At 34.0% G+C, this 19,291-nt stretch overlaps 1 protein-coding gene across 1 annotated transcript; it reads right to left on the bottom strand.

Annotated features, from left to right (window-relative positions):
* Nucleotides 1–12,961: 12,961 nt before the first annotated feature.
* Nucleotides 12,962–18,772, bottom strand: LOC107962504 (TMV resistance protein N). Its single transcript, XM_016898918.2, has 7 exons — nucleotides 18,095–18,772; nucleotides 16,772–17,873; nucleotides 16,397–16,437; nucleotides 15,732–15,972; nucleotides 14,439–15,599; nucleotides 13,600–14,348; nucleotides 12,962–13,254 (listed from the first exon to the last, which is right to left on the bottom strand). The coding sequence occupies exons 1-6, from the start codon at nucleotides 18,580–18,582 to the stop codon at nucleotides 13,611–13,613; spliced, it is 3,771 nt and encodes a 1,256-aa protein (XP_016754407.1). The 5' UTR covers nucleotides 18,583–18,772; the 3' UTR covers nucleotides 12,962–13,254; nucleotides 13,600–13,610.
* Between the last annotated feature and the right edge of the window lie 519 nt (nucleotides 18,773–19,291).

The raw sequence follows: 19,291 nt of genomic DNA, 5'->3' as shown, positions 1-19,291 counted from the left end.
GAAGATCACTAGCATAACGTACAACATGTTCAGAAAGCTCAACGAAATCATCTTTTGGCATTGGATCACCATCAAAAGCTTTCAAATTGAAAAGCCTTAGTGCATCGTTGGGATTCAATATTCTGAAGCAAGATCCTTTCCTGTTTGGACCTTTAATATCAAAGTTGGCTGAAATTCCAAACAGCTAAACGGATGCCCTGCGGTAGAAACTATTGTGAATTTTAGACAACTCAGGATTATGCCTCCAAGAATCTGTTAATTATAGCAAAGGCATAGGTTGAACAGTCTTTTATTGAACAATCTCAGCAAGCTCCGCCAAGCACCATCCTGACAAGGCATAGGTTTCCGAAAAAATGATTACCGAGCACCATGACTGTTGAATTGCTTTGAAGAGTCCCGGAGCGATCTCTTCGCCGGCCTCCAGCTTTGGATCATCCCTGAAAGGTGATGATCCCTATTAGAATATACCCATTCCTTGCCCATACCTTGCCCATACCTACCCATACCTTGGAAAGATCAAAGTTATAGGCACAAATTTTTATTTAGTGTTGGGCATGGAATAATAGCAATTTTTGGTCCCTAATTGTATAAGGACTTTGCAAGGTGGCCCTTGAACCTCAACTATAAATAGGCCTAACCATTGCTCATTCTAATCATCCCACATTTGCCATTCTCTACTTAAGGCATTGTTCTCTCTCCCTATTTGTAAAGTTTCACTTGTATTTTGGAGTGAAATATATTTGGTAGTGCCCGAGGACGTAGGCATGATTTGTCGAACCTCGTTAAAATTCTGGTGTTCTTTACTATTTATTTTTCCATATTTTGTGAGTGTGATTGTAGTGATTTATTGTGCTATTAAATTATGATAAAGGGATATTCTGGCTAGGAAAGACTTGGTACTTAAGTGATCCTCGTGATCCACCTCTCTTTCCTGGGAATTGAACTTAGTGTGATTTTTTAGTACAATAATTTTACTCTTTCACACGCTTTCGCTCAACAATTGGTATCAGAGCTAGATTCGTACTTGGGGAATACAACCATGTATGACACTATTCACGTATACGGTACTATTCACATATACAGTACTATTTATGTATACAGTACTGTTCACGTATACAGTAGTTAGGATTGAGGAGAAAAATGGGAGTAGTATCATCATCAGCAAGGACTACTGTGACAAATGCAAAATTTGAAGTAGAGAAATTTGACGGTACCTATAATTTTGGTATGTGGCAATGTGAGATCCTGGATGTCTTATGTCAGCAAGAGCTAGATATAGCCCTTGAAGAAAAACCTTACAAGATGGATGATAAGGAGTGGGCCAAGATCAATAGACAGGCGTGTAGTACAATCTGCCTATGTTTGGCCAAAGAGCAGAAGTACTCTGTCATGAGGGAGACATCAGCGAAGAAGTTATGGGATACACTGGAAGAAAAGTTTCTAACGAAAAGTTTCTAACGAAAAGTCTTGAAAATAGCTTTATATGAAAAAAAATTTATCGATTCACGCATGCACCCGGTATGTCGATAGATAACCATGTGAACTCATTCAATAAAATTTTAGCAGACTTGCTAAATTTGGATGAGAAATTTGAAGATGAAGACAAGGCATTATTGTTGTTGAATTCCCTTCCTAATGAATATGATCATCTTACCACCACATTGCTTCATGGGAAGGACACGATCACATTTGATGCAGTCTGTAGCGCGTTGTATAGATCTGGGACTCGAAAGAAAGATAAAAGAGATCACAAAGATACAACTGCAGAAGTCTTAATAGTAAGAGGTCGTTCACACAGCAGCAAATCTGGTAGAAGGGGAAAGTCCAAAGGGAGACCCGCCAAAGATGAATGTGCTTTTTGCCGTGAAAAAGGGCATTGGAAAAAGAATTGGCCTAAGTTATAAAAGGGCAAGGCTATTTCTAATGTATGTGTAGCGGAGCATGATGAGGAGTCAGACTTTAGCTTGGTTGGCATGGCAATGGCATGTCAAACGGATGAGTGGATTTTGGATTTAGGATGTACTTACCATATGTGTCCTAATAAGGACTGGTTTTCTAGTCTTAAAGAGCTAGAAGGTGGAATTGTTCTTATAGGCAATGATGGTGCTTGTAAGACAATGGGAGTGGGTACAGTCCAATTGAAGAATCATGACAGCTCAATCCAAGTCTTGACAGATGTTCGCTACGTACCTAGCCTGAAGAAAAATCTCATCTCATTAGGGACCCTAGAATCTAAAGGGCTCACAATCACTTTGAGAGATGGATTACTAAAAGTAGTAGCTGGGCAATTGACGGTGATGAAAGGCATAAGAAGAAATAACTTGTACTTTTTAAATGGAAGTACAATTATTGGATCAACATCAACAGTTTCTACAAAAGATGTAGATTCAAAGGCTACCAGATTATGGCATATGCGATTGGGACATGCTGGTGAAAAAGCTTTGCAGACATTGGCGAAGCAAAGCTTGTTGAAAGGTGCAAATTCTTGCAAAATGGAATTCTGTGAACATTGTGTTCTGGGCAAGCAGAAGAGGGTAAAATTTGGTCCAACAATTCACAATACGAAAGGAATTCTGGACTACATTCACAGTGATGTGTGGGGACCTACCAAAGTGTCTTCTTTGGGAGGTATGCACTATTTTGTTACTTTTGTTGATGATTATTCAAAAAAAGTATGAGTGTATCTAATGAAAAGAAAAAATGAAGTTTTGGATGCATTTTTGAAATGGAAAAAGATGATGGAGACTTAGACTGGTCGAAAGGTCAAACGACTTCGATCAGATAATGGCACTGAGTACAAAAATGATCCATTTCTACAAGTATGTCAAGATGAGGGCATTGTGCGACACTTCACTGTTCGGGATACACCACAACAGAATGGGGTGGCAGAACGCATGAATCGAACTATACTGGAGAAAGTTCGATGTATGTTGTCCAATGCTGGATTGGGCAAGGAATTTTGGGCTGAGGCAGTTACATATGGTGCCATCTAATTAACCGTTTGCCATCAGCTACAATAAATAGAAAAACTCCTATGGAGATGTGGACTGGTAAATCTGCTACTGATTATGATTATTTACATGTATTTGGTTCCACTGCATATTATCATGTAAAAGAATCTAAGTTAGACCCAAGAGCAAAGAAAGCACTATTCTTGGGTATAACTGATGGAGTAAAACCGTCTCTGGTGTCCTGATACAAGGAAGATTGTTTTCAGTAGAGATGTGACTTTTGATGAATCAACCATGTTAAAGTACAAGGATTCACAAAAGAATGACAAAACTAGTAGTACTTTGCAGCAGGTGGAGCTTGAAAAGGTTAATGATGATCCAGCTAATATTGGAGGGACAAATGATGAAGAGGTTCCTACCCAAGAACCTCTACAGCAACAAGATTCAATTGCATATAGGAGGCCAAGAAGAGAGATTCGTAAGCCTGCTCGCTTTGATGATATAGTGGCCTATGCACTTCCAATTGCAGATGATGATGTTCCTTCTACTTACACAGAAGCAATAAGTAACCCTGATGGTGTAAAGTGGAAGCAAGCAATGAATGAAGAAATACAGTCTCTTCATAAAAATAGGACCTGAGAGTTGGTGACACTACCCAAGGGAAAGAAGGCAATTGGATGCAAATGGGTATATGCAAAGAAGGAAGGATTTCTTGATAAAAATGAAATTCGATACAAGGCTAGATTGGTAGCAAAGGGTTATGCTCAGAAAGAAGGAATAGACTACAATGAAGTGTTTTCTCTAGTTGTGAAGCATTCGTCTATTCAAATTTTGCTAGCCTTGGTTGCGCAATATGATCTTGAACTATTTCAACTTGATGTGAAGACCGCGTTTTACACGGTGATTTGGAAGAGAAAATCTATATGACTCAGCCAGATGGATTCAAAGTTGCTGGAAAAGAAAATTGGGTTTGCAAACTAACAAAGTCGCTTTATGGATTAAAGCAATCTCCGCGGCAGTGGTACAAGCGATTTGATCAGTTCATGAAAGGGCAAAGGTACACAAGAAGTAAATTTGATCATTGAGTGTATTTTCAGAAGCTACAAGAAGGAACTTTCATATACTTGCTCTTATATGTTGATGATATGCTAATAGCATCTAAGAGCAAAGTTGAGATTGAAAGATTGAAGACTCAACTCAATCTCGAGTTTGAGATGAAAGATCTAGGAAAAGCTAAAAAGATTATCGGCATGGAAATATGGAGAGATAGAGCTCATAATAGAGTTAGCTTGTCTCAGAAGCAGTATTTGAAGAAGGTACTATAGCAGTTTGGCATCAACGATCAGACAAAACCTGTAAGTACCCCGTTGGCTTCTCATTTCAAGCTTTCTGCACAACTATCTCCTTTGACGAATACGGAACGAGAATACATGTTGCAAGTTCCGTATTCTAATGCAGTGGATAGCTTGATGTATGCAATGGTGTGTATAAGACCCGACATTTCACAAGCAGTTAGTATAGTGAGCAGGTATATGCATAATCCTGGAAAAGGACATTGGCAAGCTGTGAAATGGATTCTACGGTATATTCAGAAGACCGTGGATGTTGGATTACTGTTCAAGCAGGATAATACACTTGGTAAAGGTGTTATTGGGTACGTTGATTCTAACTATGCCGGTGATTTGGACAAGCGAAGATCAACCACCGGTTATGTGTTTACACTTGCTGGAGGACCAATAAGTTGGAAGTCTACATTACAGTCTACAGTTACGTTGTCAACCACAGAAGCCGAGTACATGGCTGTAACAGAGGCTGTAAAGGAGGCTATTTGGTTACAAGGTATGGCTAAAACCTTGGGGTTGGTTTAGAAGCATATTAACATGTATTGTGATAGTCAAAGTGCTATTCATTTAGCAATGAATCAAGTCTATCATGCACGTACAAAGCATATCGACGTACGGTTCCATTTTGTGCTGGAAATTATTGAAGAGGGGAAAATTTGTCTTCAGAAGATCAAGACTGCAGATAATCCCGCAGATATGATGACCACGGTAGTAACAGCAACCAAGTTCGAACATTGTTTGAACTTGATCAATATCCTGCAAGTTTAACAGTTGAAGAAGGCACTATCAAGTATTGTTGTCAAAGGCAGAAAGAATTGTGTGAAGATAAGATTATCCTAATCAAATCTTCAAGGTGGAGATTATTAGAATATACCCATTCCTTGCCCATACCTTGCCCATACCTTTTCCATACCTACCCATACCTTGGAAAGGTCAAAGTTATGGGCACCAAATATTTATTTAGTGTTGGGCATGGAATAATAGCAATTTTTGGTCCCTAATTATATAGGGACTTTGCAAGGTGGCCCTTAAACATCAACTATAAACAGGCCTAACCATTGCTCATTCTAATCATCCCACATTTTCCATTCTCTACTTAAGGCATTGTTCTCTCTCCCTATTTGTAAAGTTTCACTTGTATTTTGGAGTAAAATATATTTGGTAGTGCCCGAGGACGTAGGCAAGATTTGCCGAACCTCGTTAAAATTCTGGTGTTCTTTACTATTTATTTTTCCATATTTTGTGAGTGTGATTGTAGTGATTTATTGTGCTATTAAATTACAATAAAGGGATATTCTGGCTAGGAAAGACTTGGTACTTAAGTGATCCTCGTGATCCACCTCTCTTTCCTGGGAATTGAACTTAGTGTGATTTTTTAGTACAATAATTTTACTCTTTCACACGCTTCCGTGCAACAATCCCACTCCTATTTAAAGCATCGTAGAGATGATCCGCGAAGTTCTTGCGGGTATCTTCACCTTTAAAACTCAAGAAAACATCGTATTTCTTTCTGGAAATGGATGAGGAAGTCAAAAGTAATGACGACATGACAATGTATGAGAAGAAAAATATATGTGGATGTAGTGTGAGAAGAAAAATATATGTGGATGTAGTGTTCAAAATCAGTCTCTCAAGGAACAACTAAGTATATAAGCATGAGGAAGGAGAAAAACAAATGAATTTTACAAGGAACAACAACGGAATTTTCTAAGAAATTTCAGTATACGTTTCCAAATGAATCTATGTTGATGATAATACCTATGAAAGGGAGCAGGTAACAATAAATACGGGGGCAATAGATGAGTTGGATATTCTTTCTGGGTAGACTGAAAGAAGGTGAGAGTTCACAATTGGTGCCTACTTTAATTACAACTAATAATTATAGAGTTTTAAGAGTTTCTTTTGGGTAAAATCTGCCACAAGTCCCTGTACTTTTTTATAAATTCAAAATTTAGTCCCTACACCATTAGTCATAAACTATGGGTATGTTTTTGTTTTGGTCACTTAACTACAAAAAGTTACAATTTGGTCATTGAACTTTTCAAAATTGTTTTTTTCTTTCACTCAACTATTAAGTGGCACTTTTTTAATTGGTATAATAACAATTTTAGTCTTCAATTTTTTACATTTCTATGAATTTGATATTGATTATATATAAAATGATAATAATTGAAATTCTTTTTTAAAAAAAACAGAGAACTCTAAAAATTTAAATTACAATAAATGTAAATAAAACTTTCAAAAATAGATAAAAGCGAGAGAAGATTATTTTTAAACCCTCCAAAATTTATTTCTGTATTATCTATATAGAAAAAATCATAGAAAAGTAAAAATATTAAAAAAATTATTGGTTTTCTTTTTTTTTTACCACTTTTGCTTCTTGACATGATTTTTTCGTCATAAGAAAAGGAATTTCATAATATAATTTTTTTATATTTTGAATTTATAAAAATATTTTAAATGAATTGAAAATTTGAACCAAATATTTGTTTATAAACTCAATTTCATAAAACCATCAAACTTTAGTTGCTTGTTTAGTAAAACACATTATTATGATTAAATCTTCACAGCGGAAGAATATTTAAAGTCGTTTAACTTCGAAAATGATTCAATTTATTTAAATCATAAAAAATCATGTCACTTTTTGAATTAATCAACTAGTGAAAATATTTAGCAAAATACAAAACCAAAATAAATGTCCCCATAATAAAACAGTCCAAAAGTTCATAAAGTCCAAAATAAAAAGTTTAAAAAAATTAAAATTCAAATAACTGAACCAAGCTCTAGAAATGCCATCAAATTCTAAATCCGAACATCACCTGAAAAATGTTAAATAACTGAGTAAAAAGTACAATGTGTGCCTTGGCCCACAAGCAAAAATTACATCAAAACATGCTTATATGCATATATCAGAATTGACAAATCAAATATTACACATGCGTAGATGCACATATTAGAATAGAATAATCCTACTCCCATTTGTTACACACCAACTCAGTCCAATCAATCACACAATTAGGGCTATAATAATCCATCCAACCATCAAATAAAATGTGGTAATATGCCACTCAGAAAGTTGGTAGCTGTGCTACGAGAATATACACATATTGCGATAATACCGCCAAAATTGCAGTAAAATTGCTAGAAACATACTTCCTCCATCACATATTCATATCCCACCCCAATGAACATACAAAAATATGCTAACATCTCATGCTACATATGATCATAACGAAATATAATTCATGACATGCTTTCATAAGTGTCAACAAAATAGATTTTGTCACATAGCCTTCGTAGAGTTTTACTAACATGTAAATGCTTAAATTACAGATTTCATGGTCCTACACACTTATAAAATATCTAAAAATTTAATTTCAAAATCTTACTTTTGGCCAAAATTGAGCCTAACAATCCGCTCGAAATGGGCTCAGACGCCCGTATGGCCCAGACACCCTACTGCCTAGGCCGTACAGTCCACACAGTTTACCACACAACCAACCACATGACCATATTACTAACACGGTCTGCCTCATAGTTGTGTGACCAAGACGGCCAACCACACGACCGTATGACCCATACGACCAACCACATGGCCATGTTACCCACACGATCTGCCACATGGCCAACAATACAATCATGTGATCCACATAGTTTGCCACACGACCAATCACATGGCCATGTGAGCCACATGGTCTGCCACATTGGCCGATCACACAGCCCCACATTGGCCGATCACACAGCCATGTGTCGCATTTTGTCAACTTCAAAATTTTCATGAAATTCCAAATTTTCGTGACCATTCGGGTTAGAAACACACACCTCAATGCACTTGGGATAGCGAAACTTAAGCAACAACAATATCCTATACACGAAATCTACGCTAAACTCGATTAGCAACCAATTTTCGAAACCGAATCTTGAATTCGGTATTTAACACTTACCAAAACCAACTCCAATAACCAACATTAAGCCACTTACCCTGAAGAAGATTGCAGTTAATAGCACCTAAGTCCCCGATGGTTCACGAATCTTGCACACTTCACCTAGAAAAACTAACACGATTACCAAACGAGGTTCGTAGTGCAATAAACAACAATTGCACACAAGGCAAAATTAAAAACCTTACTATCGAAAATAAAAGGTACAACGATACTTACACTATGATTGGATTACAATCAACACAAACGAAACACCACGCAAACAATACCAAAAGATGGCAGCACAAAAAAAAAAAACCAAAAACAATGGCAAAAGAGAAAGATTAGAAGAACAAAAGGGAAAATAATAGATTATAACTTACACGGAAAGAGCCAGAAGATATTACCCTTTCGTTTTACGAGGGAAGTGCTATATCCATCATTATCAGCAGAGTGTTGATGAATATCTTCAAAATTTGCAGAACATTGACTGCTATGGCTATGCTGCTATTTTAATTGATCCAACTCTTCCAAATCTTTCTCATACACTATTCTAACTCCACACTTCTTCACCTTAACATCGAGACCAATTGGGTTTGAGAAAGACAGCTCAAGTTCATCCCATTCCTGATCTAAGCAATCTATTGTTGATAAATTCTTAGTTTCACATTCATCTTCCAAGGAAAATGGATATAATTTGTCACGCGACCAATAACGAAGAAAAAGGTGATCCTTCATTATAGGTTATTTTGTTTACCTAACAACCAGCTCAACCAGTCACTCTCATCAACTTGTCCAGAATTTCTCCAATGGATAACCGCTCTACAAATGATAACCTCCTCATCCCTAGAAGCATCATCATTGACAAAAATGTAACATCCGGAAACTCCAATCCATTGATTATCATTTTGAATATTGAAAGGTAGAGGTATCTTAATTGAAGAGCCACCTGTCCGTTGTGGCGATTGAGCTGGACACAGTCCAGGACTTGGAGTTCTGTGACAGACGAAAACCACGTTGGCATCGACATGAATAGACCAAAGTCAGTGACATCTCCGTCTGCAGGGTATTTCACCGATGAAGGTGAGTTCAAAAATCTCAGCCTTAAGTTTTAGTCATGGGATTCTCTTGACTGCTTAATTCGTTTGGTATCTAGAAAGCTAAGTCAAAAAAGTTGACATGAATAGACCAAAGTCAGTGACATCTCCGTCTGCAGGGTATTTCACCGATTAAGGTGAGTTCAAAAATCTCAGCCTTAAGTATTAGTCATGGGATTCTCTTGACTGCTTAATTCGTTTGGTATCTAGCAAGCTAAGTCAAAAAAGTTTAGCGATGAAATTATAACTTTTTTAGTTAAGTGATCAAAATAAAAATTTACCCATAATTTAGTGACTAATAATATAGTTTTTCCTTAAAAAAATAGTGATTTGGATTTGGCCTGTAACTTAGAGGCTGTGAGAGTATCATTACCCAATCTATGTAATATAATATACATAAAAGTTGTGTTAATATTTTTTTGAACTGACATGAATATCTTTTATTTTATATCAAATTACTAAATTCACGTTTGAAAGTTGTACTAATTTTATTGATATAAAATAATGTTATTATTTGAATAAAATTTTAAATATTTTAATTATCACTTAATTAATATTAAAGTTGCATATCAATTGAAATTTAAGTTTATTTTTATAAATAACATCTAGTAATTAGACATATTTAATTAAGTAGCATGTAAGAAAACTCATCGATACAAAATTTAGAGATTATTAGCATTAATAAGTTAAAATTCTATATAAAAAAATGGTTCTACGAAGAGAATTGAACCCTATTCAAATTAAATCACATTAAAGAAAAATGGGAAATTATTTTAATTGACATGAGAAAATATATTATAACAATTTTTTTTAATTATGTTATATGTTATTCATACTATGTGAAGCTCACTCTTAAATAGAATAATTTATATTTAAATTAACAAAAATGTAAACCCATAAAAACAGTAAGAAAAAGTTAAAATAAGAATAGAGATTTATTAAATGTTAAGGCCTGGTCAAGAAAAAGTTAAAATAAGAATAGAGGTTTATTAAATGTTAAAGCCTAGTCAACGAAGGACATTTCACATTGCTTACAAGTGCACTTCAACCTCAACAGGTTTAGACCTACACCCTCTTGCACTCGTGACAAGATTCTAAATTTAGCCATTCAATCAACCTTCAAGAGGGTTCCCATATATATACATATCTCACACTTGGTATTTAACGAATGTGGGATCTAAGCTTTTACTTTTCCTCAACAAATATTTCCAAATAGCTTACTTTGAACATCAATTTCTCATTCATTACTCAACTAGTTTGAGCATATGATATACAGTTGTAAAGGTCTCACGGAGTAGAATATGAAACCATAATTTTATGATTCAACTCTCCACCTTTACCTATTGAGAATATGCCTCAAAGTTCTCATAAAATACAATTTTTTCAACAAAAATGTTTTGTGAGTTTATTTTTTAAAATAAAGTTAAATTTCAACAATTATTTTTTAATCATCATTATTAATATAATTAAAATCACATGCAATGCATATAACATTAAAAACTTATGATAGTGAAAAACTAGAGTGTGACATACTATTGATGTGCTTAAATAAAGGTTATATTTATAAAAAAAATTATATAAACATCATCAAATAAGGCATCGGTTGAATTTGTTAACTTAAGAGTTTTGGAAATACAGTGTTTTAGGTTTTAATCTCAATATTTTATAATAAAAAAAACTATTATAATAATATTTATTATTTTGTAAAAATAATAAAATTTTTAATCATTTTCTAAATAAGTTATGTATGATACCGGCTCAATCACAAATTTAAATAATAGAATAAATTATAACTAAAGTATAATATAAAGTATGTTTGGTTAAAATAAAATTATGTGAAAATGATATATATTCATATATTGTAAATTATTAATATAGTAAAATTGGAAATACTTTAAAGATAATTATTATATTAGAAAATATAGGCATTTTAAGAAGTTAACCAAATTTATATAGAATATATCAAATTTTATATAATGTAAATCATAAAAACTGTTCCTTAATACCACCGCGCATGATTAGCGCTGTTGGAACCGTTAGTCCCCTGCTTTAACTTTACCTCCATAATATGCCGAGACCATGAAAGGCACTCATTCCTTAATACCATTGTTCCCGAAATGCCACTACTGAAAACAAAGGCATTTCTAGCAGGCCAATCAGTTCCTTCCACAGAAAAAGTTCTTTTGAGTTCCGGAGAAACTCACTGTTATCCAATTTCCTAGTGCCCAATAGACACCATTTACTACATCTTCCCAAATATTGGACAAAGCCCTCCAGAGAAACGAGCAATTAGAAGGATGTATTGAAGACGATCGTTACTTATTACCCCATACTTGTTTCGAAGGACTTCAACCCATAGCACATTCATGTTAGAGATGACATTAAAAGCTATTTTAATCATGCAAGCTTTATTGTGGTCTCGTATTTTCCTCAACCCAACTCCACCATTCTTCAAAGGCATACAACATTTATCCCAACTCACTAAAGTTGGTTTTCAGTTACCAAATGAATCCTCAAACCAGCTTCTCAATTTCATTGCAACTGTCTTGGTGATCACCTTAAACAAGACAGTAATTCCGGTCCTGCCACCTTGGGCACCAACACAATAATGAGTTTGATTCAAAATAGAGGTGAACATTTGATAATTTCATTCTACTGATTTTTAATTTGAATACTTCAGTCATTTAAAACAATCATAATTGTGCATCAATTATAAAAGAAGTCAGAAGAAAATTGTGCGCCGATCAAATGGAATTTTCTTCACTTTTATCGCCTCTTTGAGTTAGAGGAAAAGATGGTCAAATTGAGATACACTTGAAAAGTTTAATGATGAATTGAAATGAATTCATTATTATGTCACGTCAACACTATTAAATTAATGTTTGCATTAAAAAATTCATAATTTGACTCAACATTTTGCCAAATTGCTGAAAAGATATAAATACGGGTTAACTTATCAAATTTTATAAACGCTAAGAACCTTTTTTATGATTATGCCTAATTTAAAGGGTTTTATTTATATTACAATTAAATTACTATTTGAATTTACATTTTAAAAACAACGTTGATTTAAAATAGTATAATTTACATTACATTACATGTTAAAAACAACTAATTATATAATGATATAATTTATTTCTCTAAATCCTAATTCCCTAAATTCATCCGAGCCTATAATTGCTAAAGTGGCGGCTTCCATTCTAACTTGATGACTTTTATTGGTCCCTCACTTGCATGATCCTTTGAGCAGAATTTCATGCATGCTTCTATTGGTCTAGGGGACAAACATAAAACACCAACATTATTTTTGTTGCATTGAAATCATCTATATCACTGGTATATTAACTTACCTCAAATTGAGAAATTTTTGTTGATATATCACATAAACACAACCATTAAAAATTTTGCACACGTCGACCAAAGATTATATATCTATTTCTCTAAACCCTAACATTTGACAATAACAAAAAATAATCTATAGAATTTTGGAAAAAACAAAATATTGGATATGAATGTCTCTCATACGGAAAAGATTTTCCAATTAATTACAAGAGCATACTTTATTTTTATATTTGAATAAGTGTTAAAAATAAATGTCTAAACATAAATACTTTCTAAAAAATATAAATTGAAGAGTTGGAATAATATTATTTGTAGTTCAAGCCATGAAATTTAAATGGTACTTTTATTAGAAAGAATTAAACCTATTTAAGTACTATTAAGGACTTATATTTAATCTTCCAAATATATATATATAAAAAACAATTTTGATTGATTAAATTGAACACATAAGTTCGTCTCAAATAAAAATGAAATGGTTTTTAACTCAGCCGAAATTATGATCTAATCCCCATTAAAAGATTTTCACCTTATTATTACCCATATCGTCACCGAAGCTATCCATTTTTCTCCACATTTCTATCTCGATTATATTTATTTGAACCTACAAATAAAACATAGATGTAAGTGAATATATATAATGAAAATAAAATTTTAATAAAAAATGAAACCAATCAAAATGTGCACATTTCAATTATGTAAAAGATAACGAATTAAGTGACTAAAATTTTAAATGTATAAAAAAAAACCTATGCTATTAACATTTGGGATATGTACATATTCAATATGGGTATGAATAAAAAGTTCAAAATTTTTTGGTATATAATATAAATATCATATCTCATTCTCAAATAAGTCCAAAATGATTATTTTAAATGAAATAAAAGATGTAAACAATGTAGATGTGTAAAAATAAAATTAATAGGACAAGGTTGGTTAAGTAATTTACCACAGACACAGTTAATGCTTCTTCCCCAATTTGCCCATTATAAAATTGAAAATTTTTTGCATCAGTTTTGGTTGCAGCCCTTTTTCCTCCGCTTCCTCGTAGATGTTACATTTTTGTTTTATGTGAGAAGTGCTACCTAGTGATCCATGGTTGTGAGCGGAGTGTTGGTGGATGTGTTCAAAAATTGGAGAAGATTGAGTGGTATGGCACTGCAACTCTTTTATTTCTTCCAAATCTTTCTCATACACTATTCTAATACCACACTTCTTCACCTTAACACCGCATTCCATGAAAGACACCTCAAGCTCATCGCATTTTTTATCTAAGCAATCTGTTGTAGTGGTTTCACAGTCATCAAATTTATCCTCCAAGGAAGGATATAATTTATCACGCGACCAATAACGAAGAAAAAGGTGATCTTTCATTATTGGCTTACGCAGCCTCCAGCCACTCCAGTCAATCCGTCGATCATTTCTACCTCGAAAAATAGATCCATTACAGCTGGCTTGTTCTGAATTTCTACAATAGATAAATGCTTGACAATTGATATCCTGTTTGTCATCCCTTGAAGCATCATTATTTACAAAAATGCAGCAACAAGCAACTCCAATCCACTGGCTATCTTTTCGAAGGTCGATAGGTAGGCGTAAAATAATGAATGAAGAGTCGCTTTTTTGTTGGCTAAACCATTCTGGGATTTCACTTCCGGGCATAATAATAGAAAACTTTTTTCTTAATTTTGCAAATGCCTGCAAAATAAAACACAAGTCGTTTGGTAACTGAAACCATAAATTCTCAAGTATGAGATTTTGTAAGGGAGGAAATAGAGATTAATGGACCTTAAGCTGTTTTTTCAGCAGTGTTAATGCATTCATATTCTCAGCCAATTTGAAGCAGTTAATGGCTCTAAAGGCACCCGAACCTATTAAATTGCATACTTCACGTAGTGTTAATGGATTGATATTCTCAGCCAATTTGAAGCAGTTAATGGCTCTAAAGTCTGCCGAATCCACTAAATTGCATACTTCAAGTGAAGAACAACCATTTATGCACACATCTGCTACCCTTGTCGGTAGCTCAGGCAACGATTTAAGCATCTTGCAATTTGACAATCCAAGAAACTGAAGCTTCGAAAGTCGAGTAAGAGATGCGGGTATGCTGATGAAATTGTTATCACTAAGACCAAGATGTACCAAAGAGGATAGACCAGAAATATAACTTTGAATATCTGCTTCACCAAGAGTGCACATGTTGCAATTTGACAACTCAAGAAACCCAAGCTTCGAGAGTCCAGTAAGAGATGCAGGTATGCTGATGAAGTTGTTATCACTAAGATCAAGATGTTTCAAAGAGGATAGACCAGAAATATCACGTGGAATATCTCCTTCACAAAGATTGCAATCCCTTAGATTTAGCCGTCTTAATGAACTCAAACCTGACAACAAAGGCAACATTGGAGCCATGGGAGTCGTCCTTCTTCCTTGGATTACCTTGAAAAGAGAAGACAAATTTGGTCGCAACTTAGATGATGGTCCTTTGCACCCATTGAATGACAGACTGTTAAGATTTTTCAATTGAAAAATGAAGGATGGTGGCTCTGTTATGGATGTTTCACTCAAGTCAAGCTCTTCCAAAAACTCGACTTGCTGCAAATTCACTGGAAAATATTCAATTTTATAACAACTAGAAAGATCTAGAGTTTTTAGACGTTTCATTTTCCCATCAATCTCCGGAAACCTTAGAAGACTTGAGCAACCCGAAAGAATTAATGTTTCAAGAGATTCCATTCCAATTCTGGTCGGAAGAGTCCTAAGACTTTTGCAATCTCTTAAATTCAAAAGTTTAAAGCTCTTAAGCACTCCGATTGATGGATGAACATGCACTAATTTGGTACAACCTTCCAAAATCAAAATTTCAAGATTTGATGCTGTTGTGAAGTCTGGTGTCTTGATCAGGTTTTGGGACCCTTTGAGGTTCATCATTTTCAACTTATACAAGAACTGTTGAAAACAATAACAAATTAGAGAAGAGAAAACATAATAATGCTCATTTTTGTTTTTTACCTTAATCAAAGTTTAATCATTTATATTAAAATAAGCTAAAACATAAGGATAAGATGAGTTAATTCTTACTCTATTTCCCTTCCATAGTTGTTTAACGTGACTATATGGTAAAAAAAGTGCAACTAGGTTGTTTGGTTGGAAGCTTGAAGGCAAGTATCTTAAAGGATATCCTATCCAATCTAAAAGCCGTAGTTCATTAGAAAGATATTTGAGATCATCACAATTTGATAGGCAAAGCACTTTGAGCAGTCTCAAATTTTTCATCTTTGAGAAGGTATCGGCACTCAAATTGAGCATCTTGCTCGATTCCCTAATAACCATGAGTAAAACAAAAATAAGCTTCAAAATATACAAAGACATTTAATATCTAAAAGCTATGTTGCATCGATAGATGATCAATTCCCATTGTAATGCAAAAAAATAAATCATTCCAAATTGGAATGAGAAGGAAGAAAATGAAAGAGAGATACTTTATTTTCAAATGTTTTATTTTCTTTCCTTCGCACTTTTCGCTATACCAAGCAATAGTGAGGAGGAAAATATATTTTCCATTCAATTTTCCATCCTTCCACTCAAGTTTTCCATCCCCTCAGTTTTCCACCCTTTTGATTTTCTTTCCACTCTATCAAGCAAAGTCAAAATGTTTTTTTATTGTTGTTTTTTATTGGTATTTTTTAAAAATAATAACAATATTAATAGTACATATTGATAAATTTATATGTATGTTTTCTTACCTTTTATTATCGATGATCATACCTTCAATCACTTCGGTAGCCTAAAAGTAATCAAGAATATATAATAAGAAGACAAAATAAACTATCTAAATTGTACAACAAACCTTTTGAAATTTACATACATGTTCAACATTATCACAATCTTTTGGTCGAAATATAGTAAATAAAATATTTTCTAATGAGAGTAATTCAATAAAATTAAACACTTATATTGCAAATCATTATTAATATTTATAATCAACAAATGGAAATTATCTTAAAGCTACTCAATGTCAGTTAAGGATCGATATGTAAACCAATTAGACTAAGCGTTGGATTTACATCATATATTGATAAAAATAAAATTTTGTATATAATTTTTGTTGAATGATTTACCGTGTTTTTTGTTAGGACATGATGGACATCCCTTTCTTTCCACAATCTACAACGTTTTCCAGGTTCATCAACACATTTTTCTTCAACAATTTTTCTTCCCATTTCTTGCAACAAGGCATGCATCCGCAAATATTGGTTGTCATCACTGACTTTTATGAGAGATTTCTTAATGAGAATATCGATTCCAATATCTGGAAAAAACTCACAACCATCCAATACTTTCATTACCAAATCTTTCTTCCCGCCATTGAAAAAGCATGCTATATCTAGAAATATATTCTTCTCTTTTTCTTCCAATCCATCAAAGCTAATTCTTAGTGTGTTAAGAATTTCTTTGTTAGAATCTTCTTTAAGTCTTTCGATTGCACTTCTCCATTGAACTATATCTCTACCGCACAAAAATGAACCCAAAACTTCAAGAGCTAAGGGGAGACCACCAGCATAACTTACAACATGTTCAGAAAGCTCAATGAAATCATATTTCGGCATTGTGTCACCATCAAAAGCTTTCAAATTGAAAAGCCTTAGTGCATCGTTGGGATTCAATGTTGTAGGCTTATACACAGCACCAATTCGATAAGATCGGAGCAAATGTTCATCTCTTGTTGTTACAATGATCCTACTCCCTGATCCGAACCAATCACGCCTTCCAACCAAGCATTTCAAGTGTTGTACATTATGAACATCATCAAGAACAACAAGAACCTTTTTGTTAGACAACCTGTGGCTAATTATGGCATTCCCTTCATGAACGTTGAAAAAATTGAAGCATTCATTTGGCAAGATTTGAGAAAGAAGTTGTTTCTGTAAAGAAACAAGTCCACATTTGTTTGAAACTTCTCGAATATCAGCAAGAAAGCCTTTGCCTTCAAAATAAGGTGACATTTGAGTGTAAACAACCCTAGCAAGAGTTGTTTTACCGATGCCACCCATTCCGCAAATTCCTATAATGCGAACATCATCTTCCCCAATATTTATTTTCGAATACAACTCCTCCAAAGGTAAGCTAATTCCAACCAACTCGTCACGAACAATTGGATATGTCTGACATAATTTGGCTGATATCTTCTTAACAATATCTCCAACAAACTCTGATTCATTCCTACAATGAAATAAAAAATTGTTTCTTTCAAATGCTCTTTTTCATTTTTAGTTCAATGAATCATGAAATATAATATAGTTGGAAGCAAACAAAAAGCAAGAATAAGACAGTAAGATATATAATGGCATCAAAATACAATTATAAGAAATTACATGCAATCTAGAAAAAAACAATTTTTTAGTCATTAAAATTAGGAAATGGAGAAGAAAAGAAAGGATTACCCATTATGTAAATGCCATCCTTTGATCTTAGCTACTTCAGTCAAAGCGTTTCGCCACTTTTGGATCTTGTCTTTATCTTCCTTATACCTCTCTTCATGTTTGGCAAAGGCTTCTTCAACTTTTTCTTTTTGGTTTCTTAAATCGGATGGATCCACATCGTAGAAAATTGGAAATACTTTATGTCCGTCAGCATTTTTTTGTTGAACAATCTCAGCAAGCTCCTCCAAGCACCATCCTGAAAAGGCATAGGTTTTTGAAAAAATAATTACCGAGCACCATGATTGCTGAATTGCTTTGGAGAGTTCAGGTGCGATCTCTTCGCCAGCCTCCAGCTTTGGATCGTCCCTGAAGGTGACGATCCCACTACTCTTTAGAGCATCATAAAGATGACCCGTGAAGTTCTTGCGAGTGTCTTCACCTCTAAAACTCATGAAAACATCATATTTCTTTCTAGAAATGGGCGAAGAAGTCGAAGGTAACGACAACATGAGGATGTATGAAAGGAGAAGGATATCTCTATCCGGTCTTAAAAATCAGAAAATAGATCGCCCGATACTCGCAAAGAAACTAGAAAAAGTAAGTATATGAGCATAGGGGCAGAAATTAGGGGTCAAAGATGAGTGATGGATGTTCTTTCCAAGAAGAATCCAACAAGGTGAGAGTCGGCAAAGTGGAGGCTATTAAAAATGTTGGACGGTTTGTATTTTACGTATTTAATAATTATAGAGTAGATAAGATTATGACAATAATCATTAGAATATATCTTTAATAATCATCCTTCGTTATTGTAGAGGTAGAGGTATCCTAATTGTAGAGCCACCTCTCTGTTGGCTAAACCATTCTGGGATTTCACTTCCAGGTATAATAACATCAAACATTTGTGTTGAATTTGCAAATGCCTGCAAAATGAAACTTCAGTCGCTTGGTAAATAAAACCACCTTGAGATGTTTTTTCAAAAATGTTAATGCATTGATGTTCTCAGCCAATCTGTAGCAGTTAATGGCTTTAATGGAAGCTAAATCCAATAAATCCCATACTTTTGATGGACTTGCAAATACTTCAAGTGAAGCACAACCATCTATGCGCACTCTTGCTATACTTGTTAGAAGCTCAGGCAATGATTTAAGCTCTTTGCAATTTGAAAACATAATAAGTTTAAGATCTTTGAGGAAGAGACGCAAGTATGCTAATGAAAT

This window comes from Gossypium hirsutum, chromosome A11 (genome assembly GCF_007990345.1).
Source record: "Gossypium hirsutum isolate 1008001.06 chromosome A11, Gossypium_hirsutum_v2.1, whole genome shotgun sequence".
NCBI lineage: Eukaryota > Viridiplantae > Streptophyta > Magnoliopsida > Malvales > Malvaceae > Gossypium > Gossypium hirsutum.
Note: the sequence above shows the minus strand (reverse complement) of the source record. Positions and strands in the feature narration are given on the sequence as shown.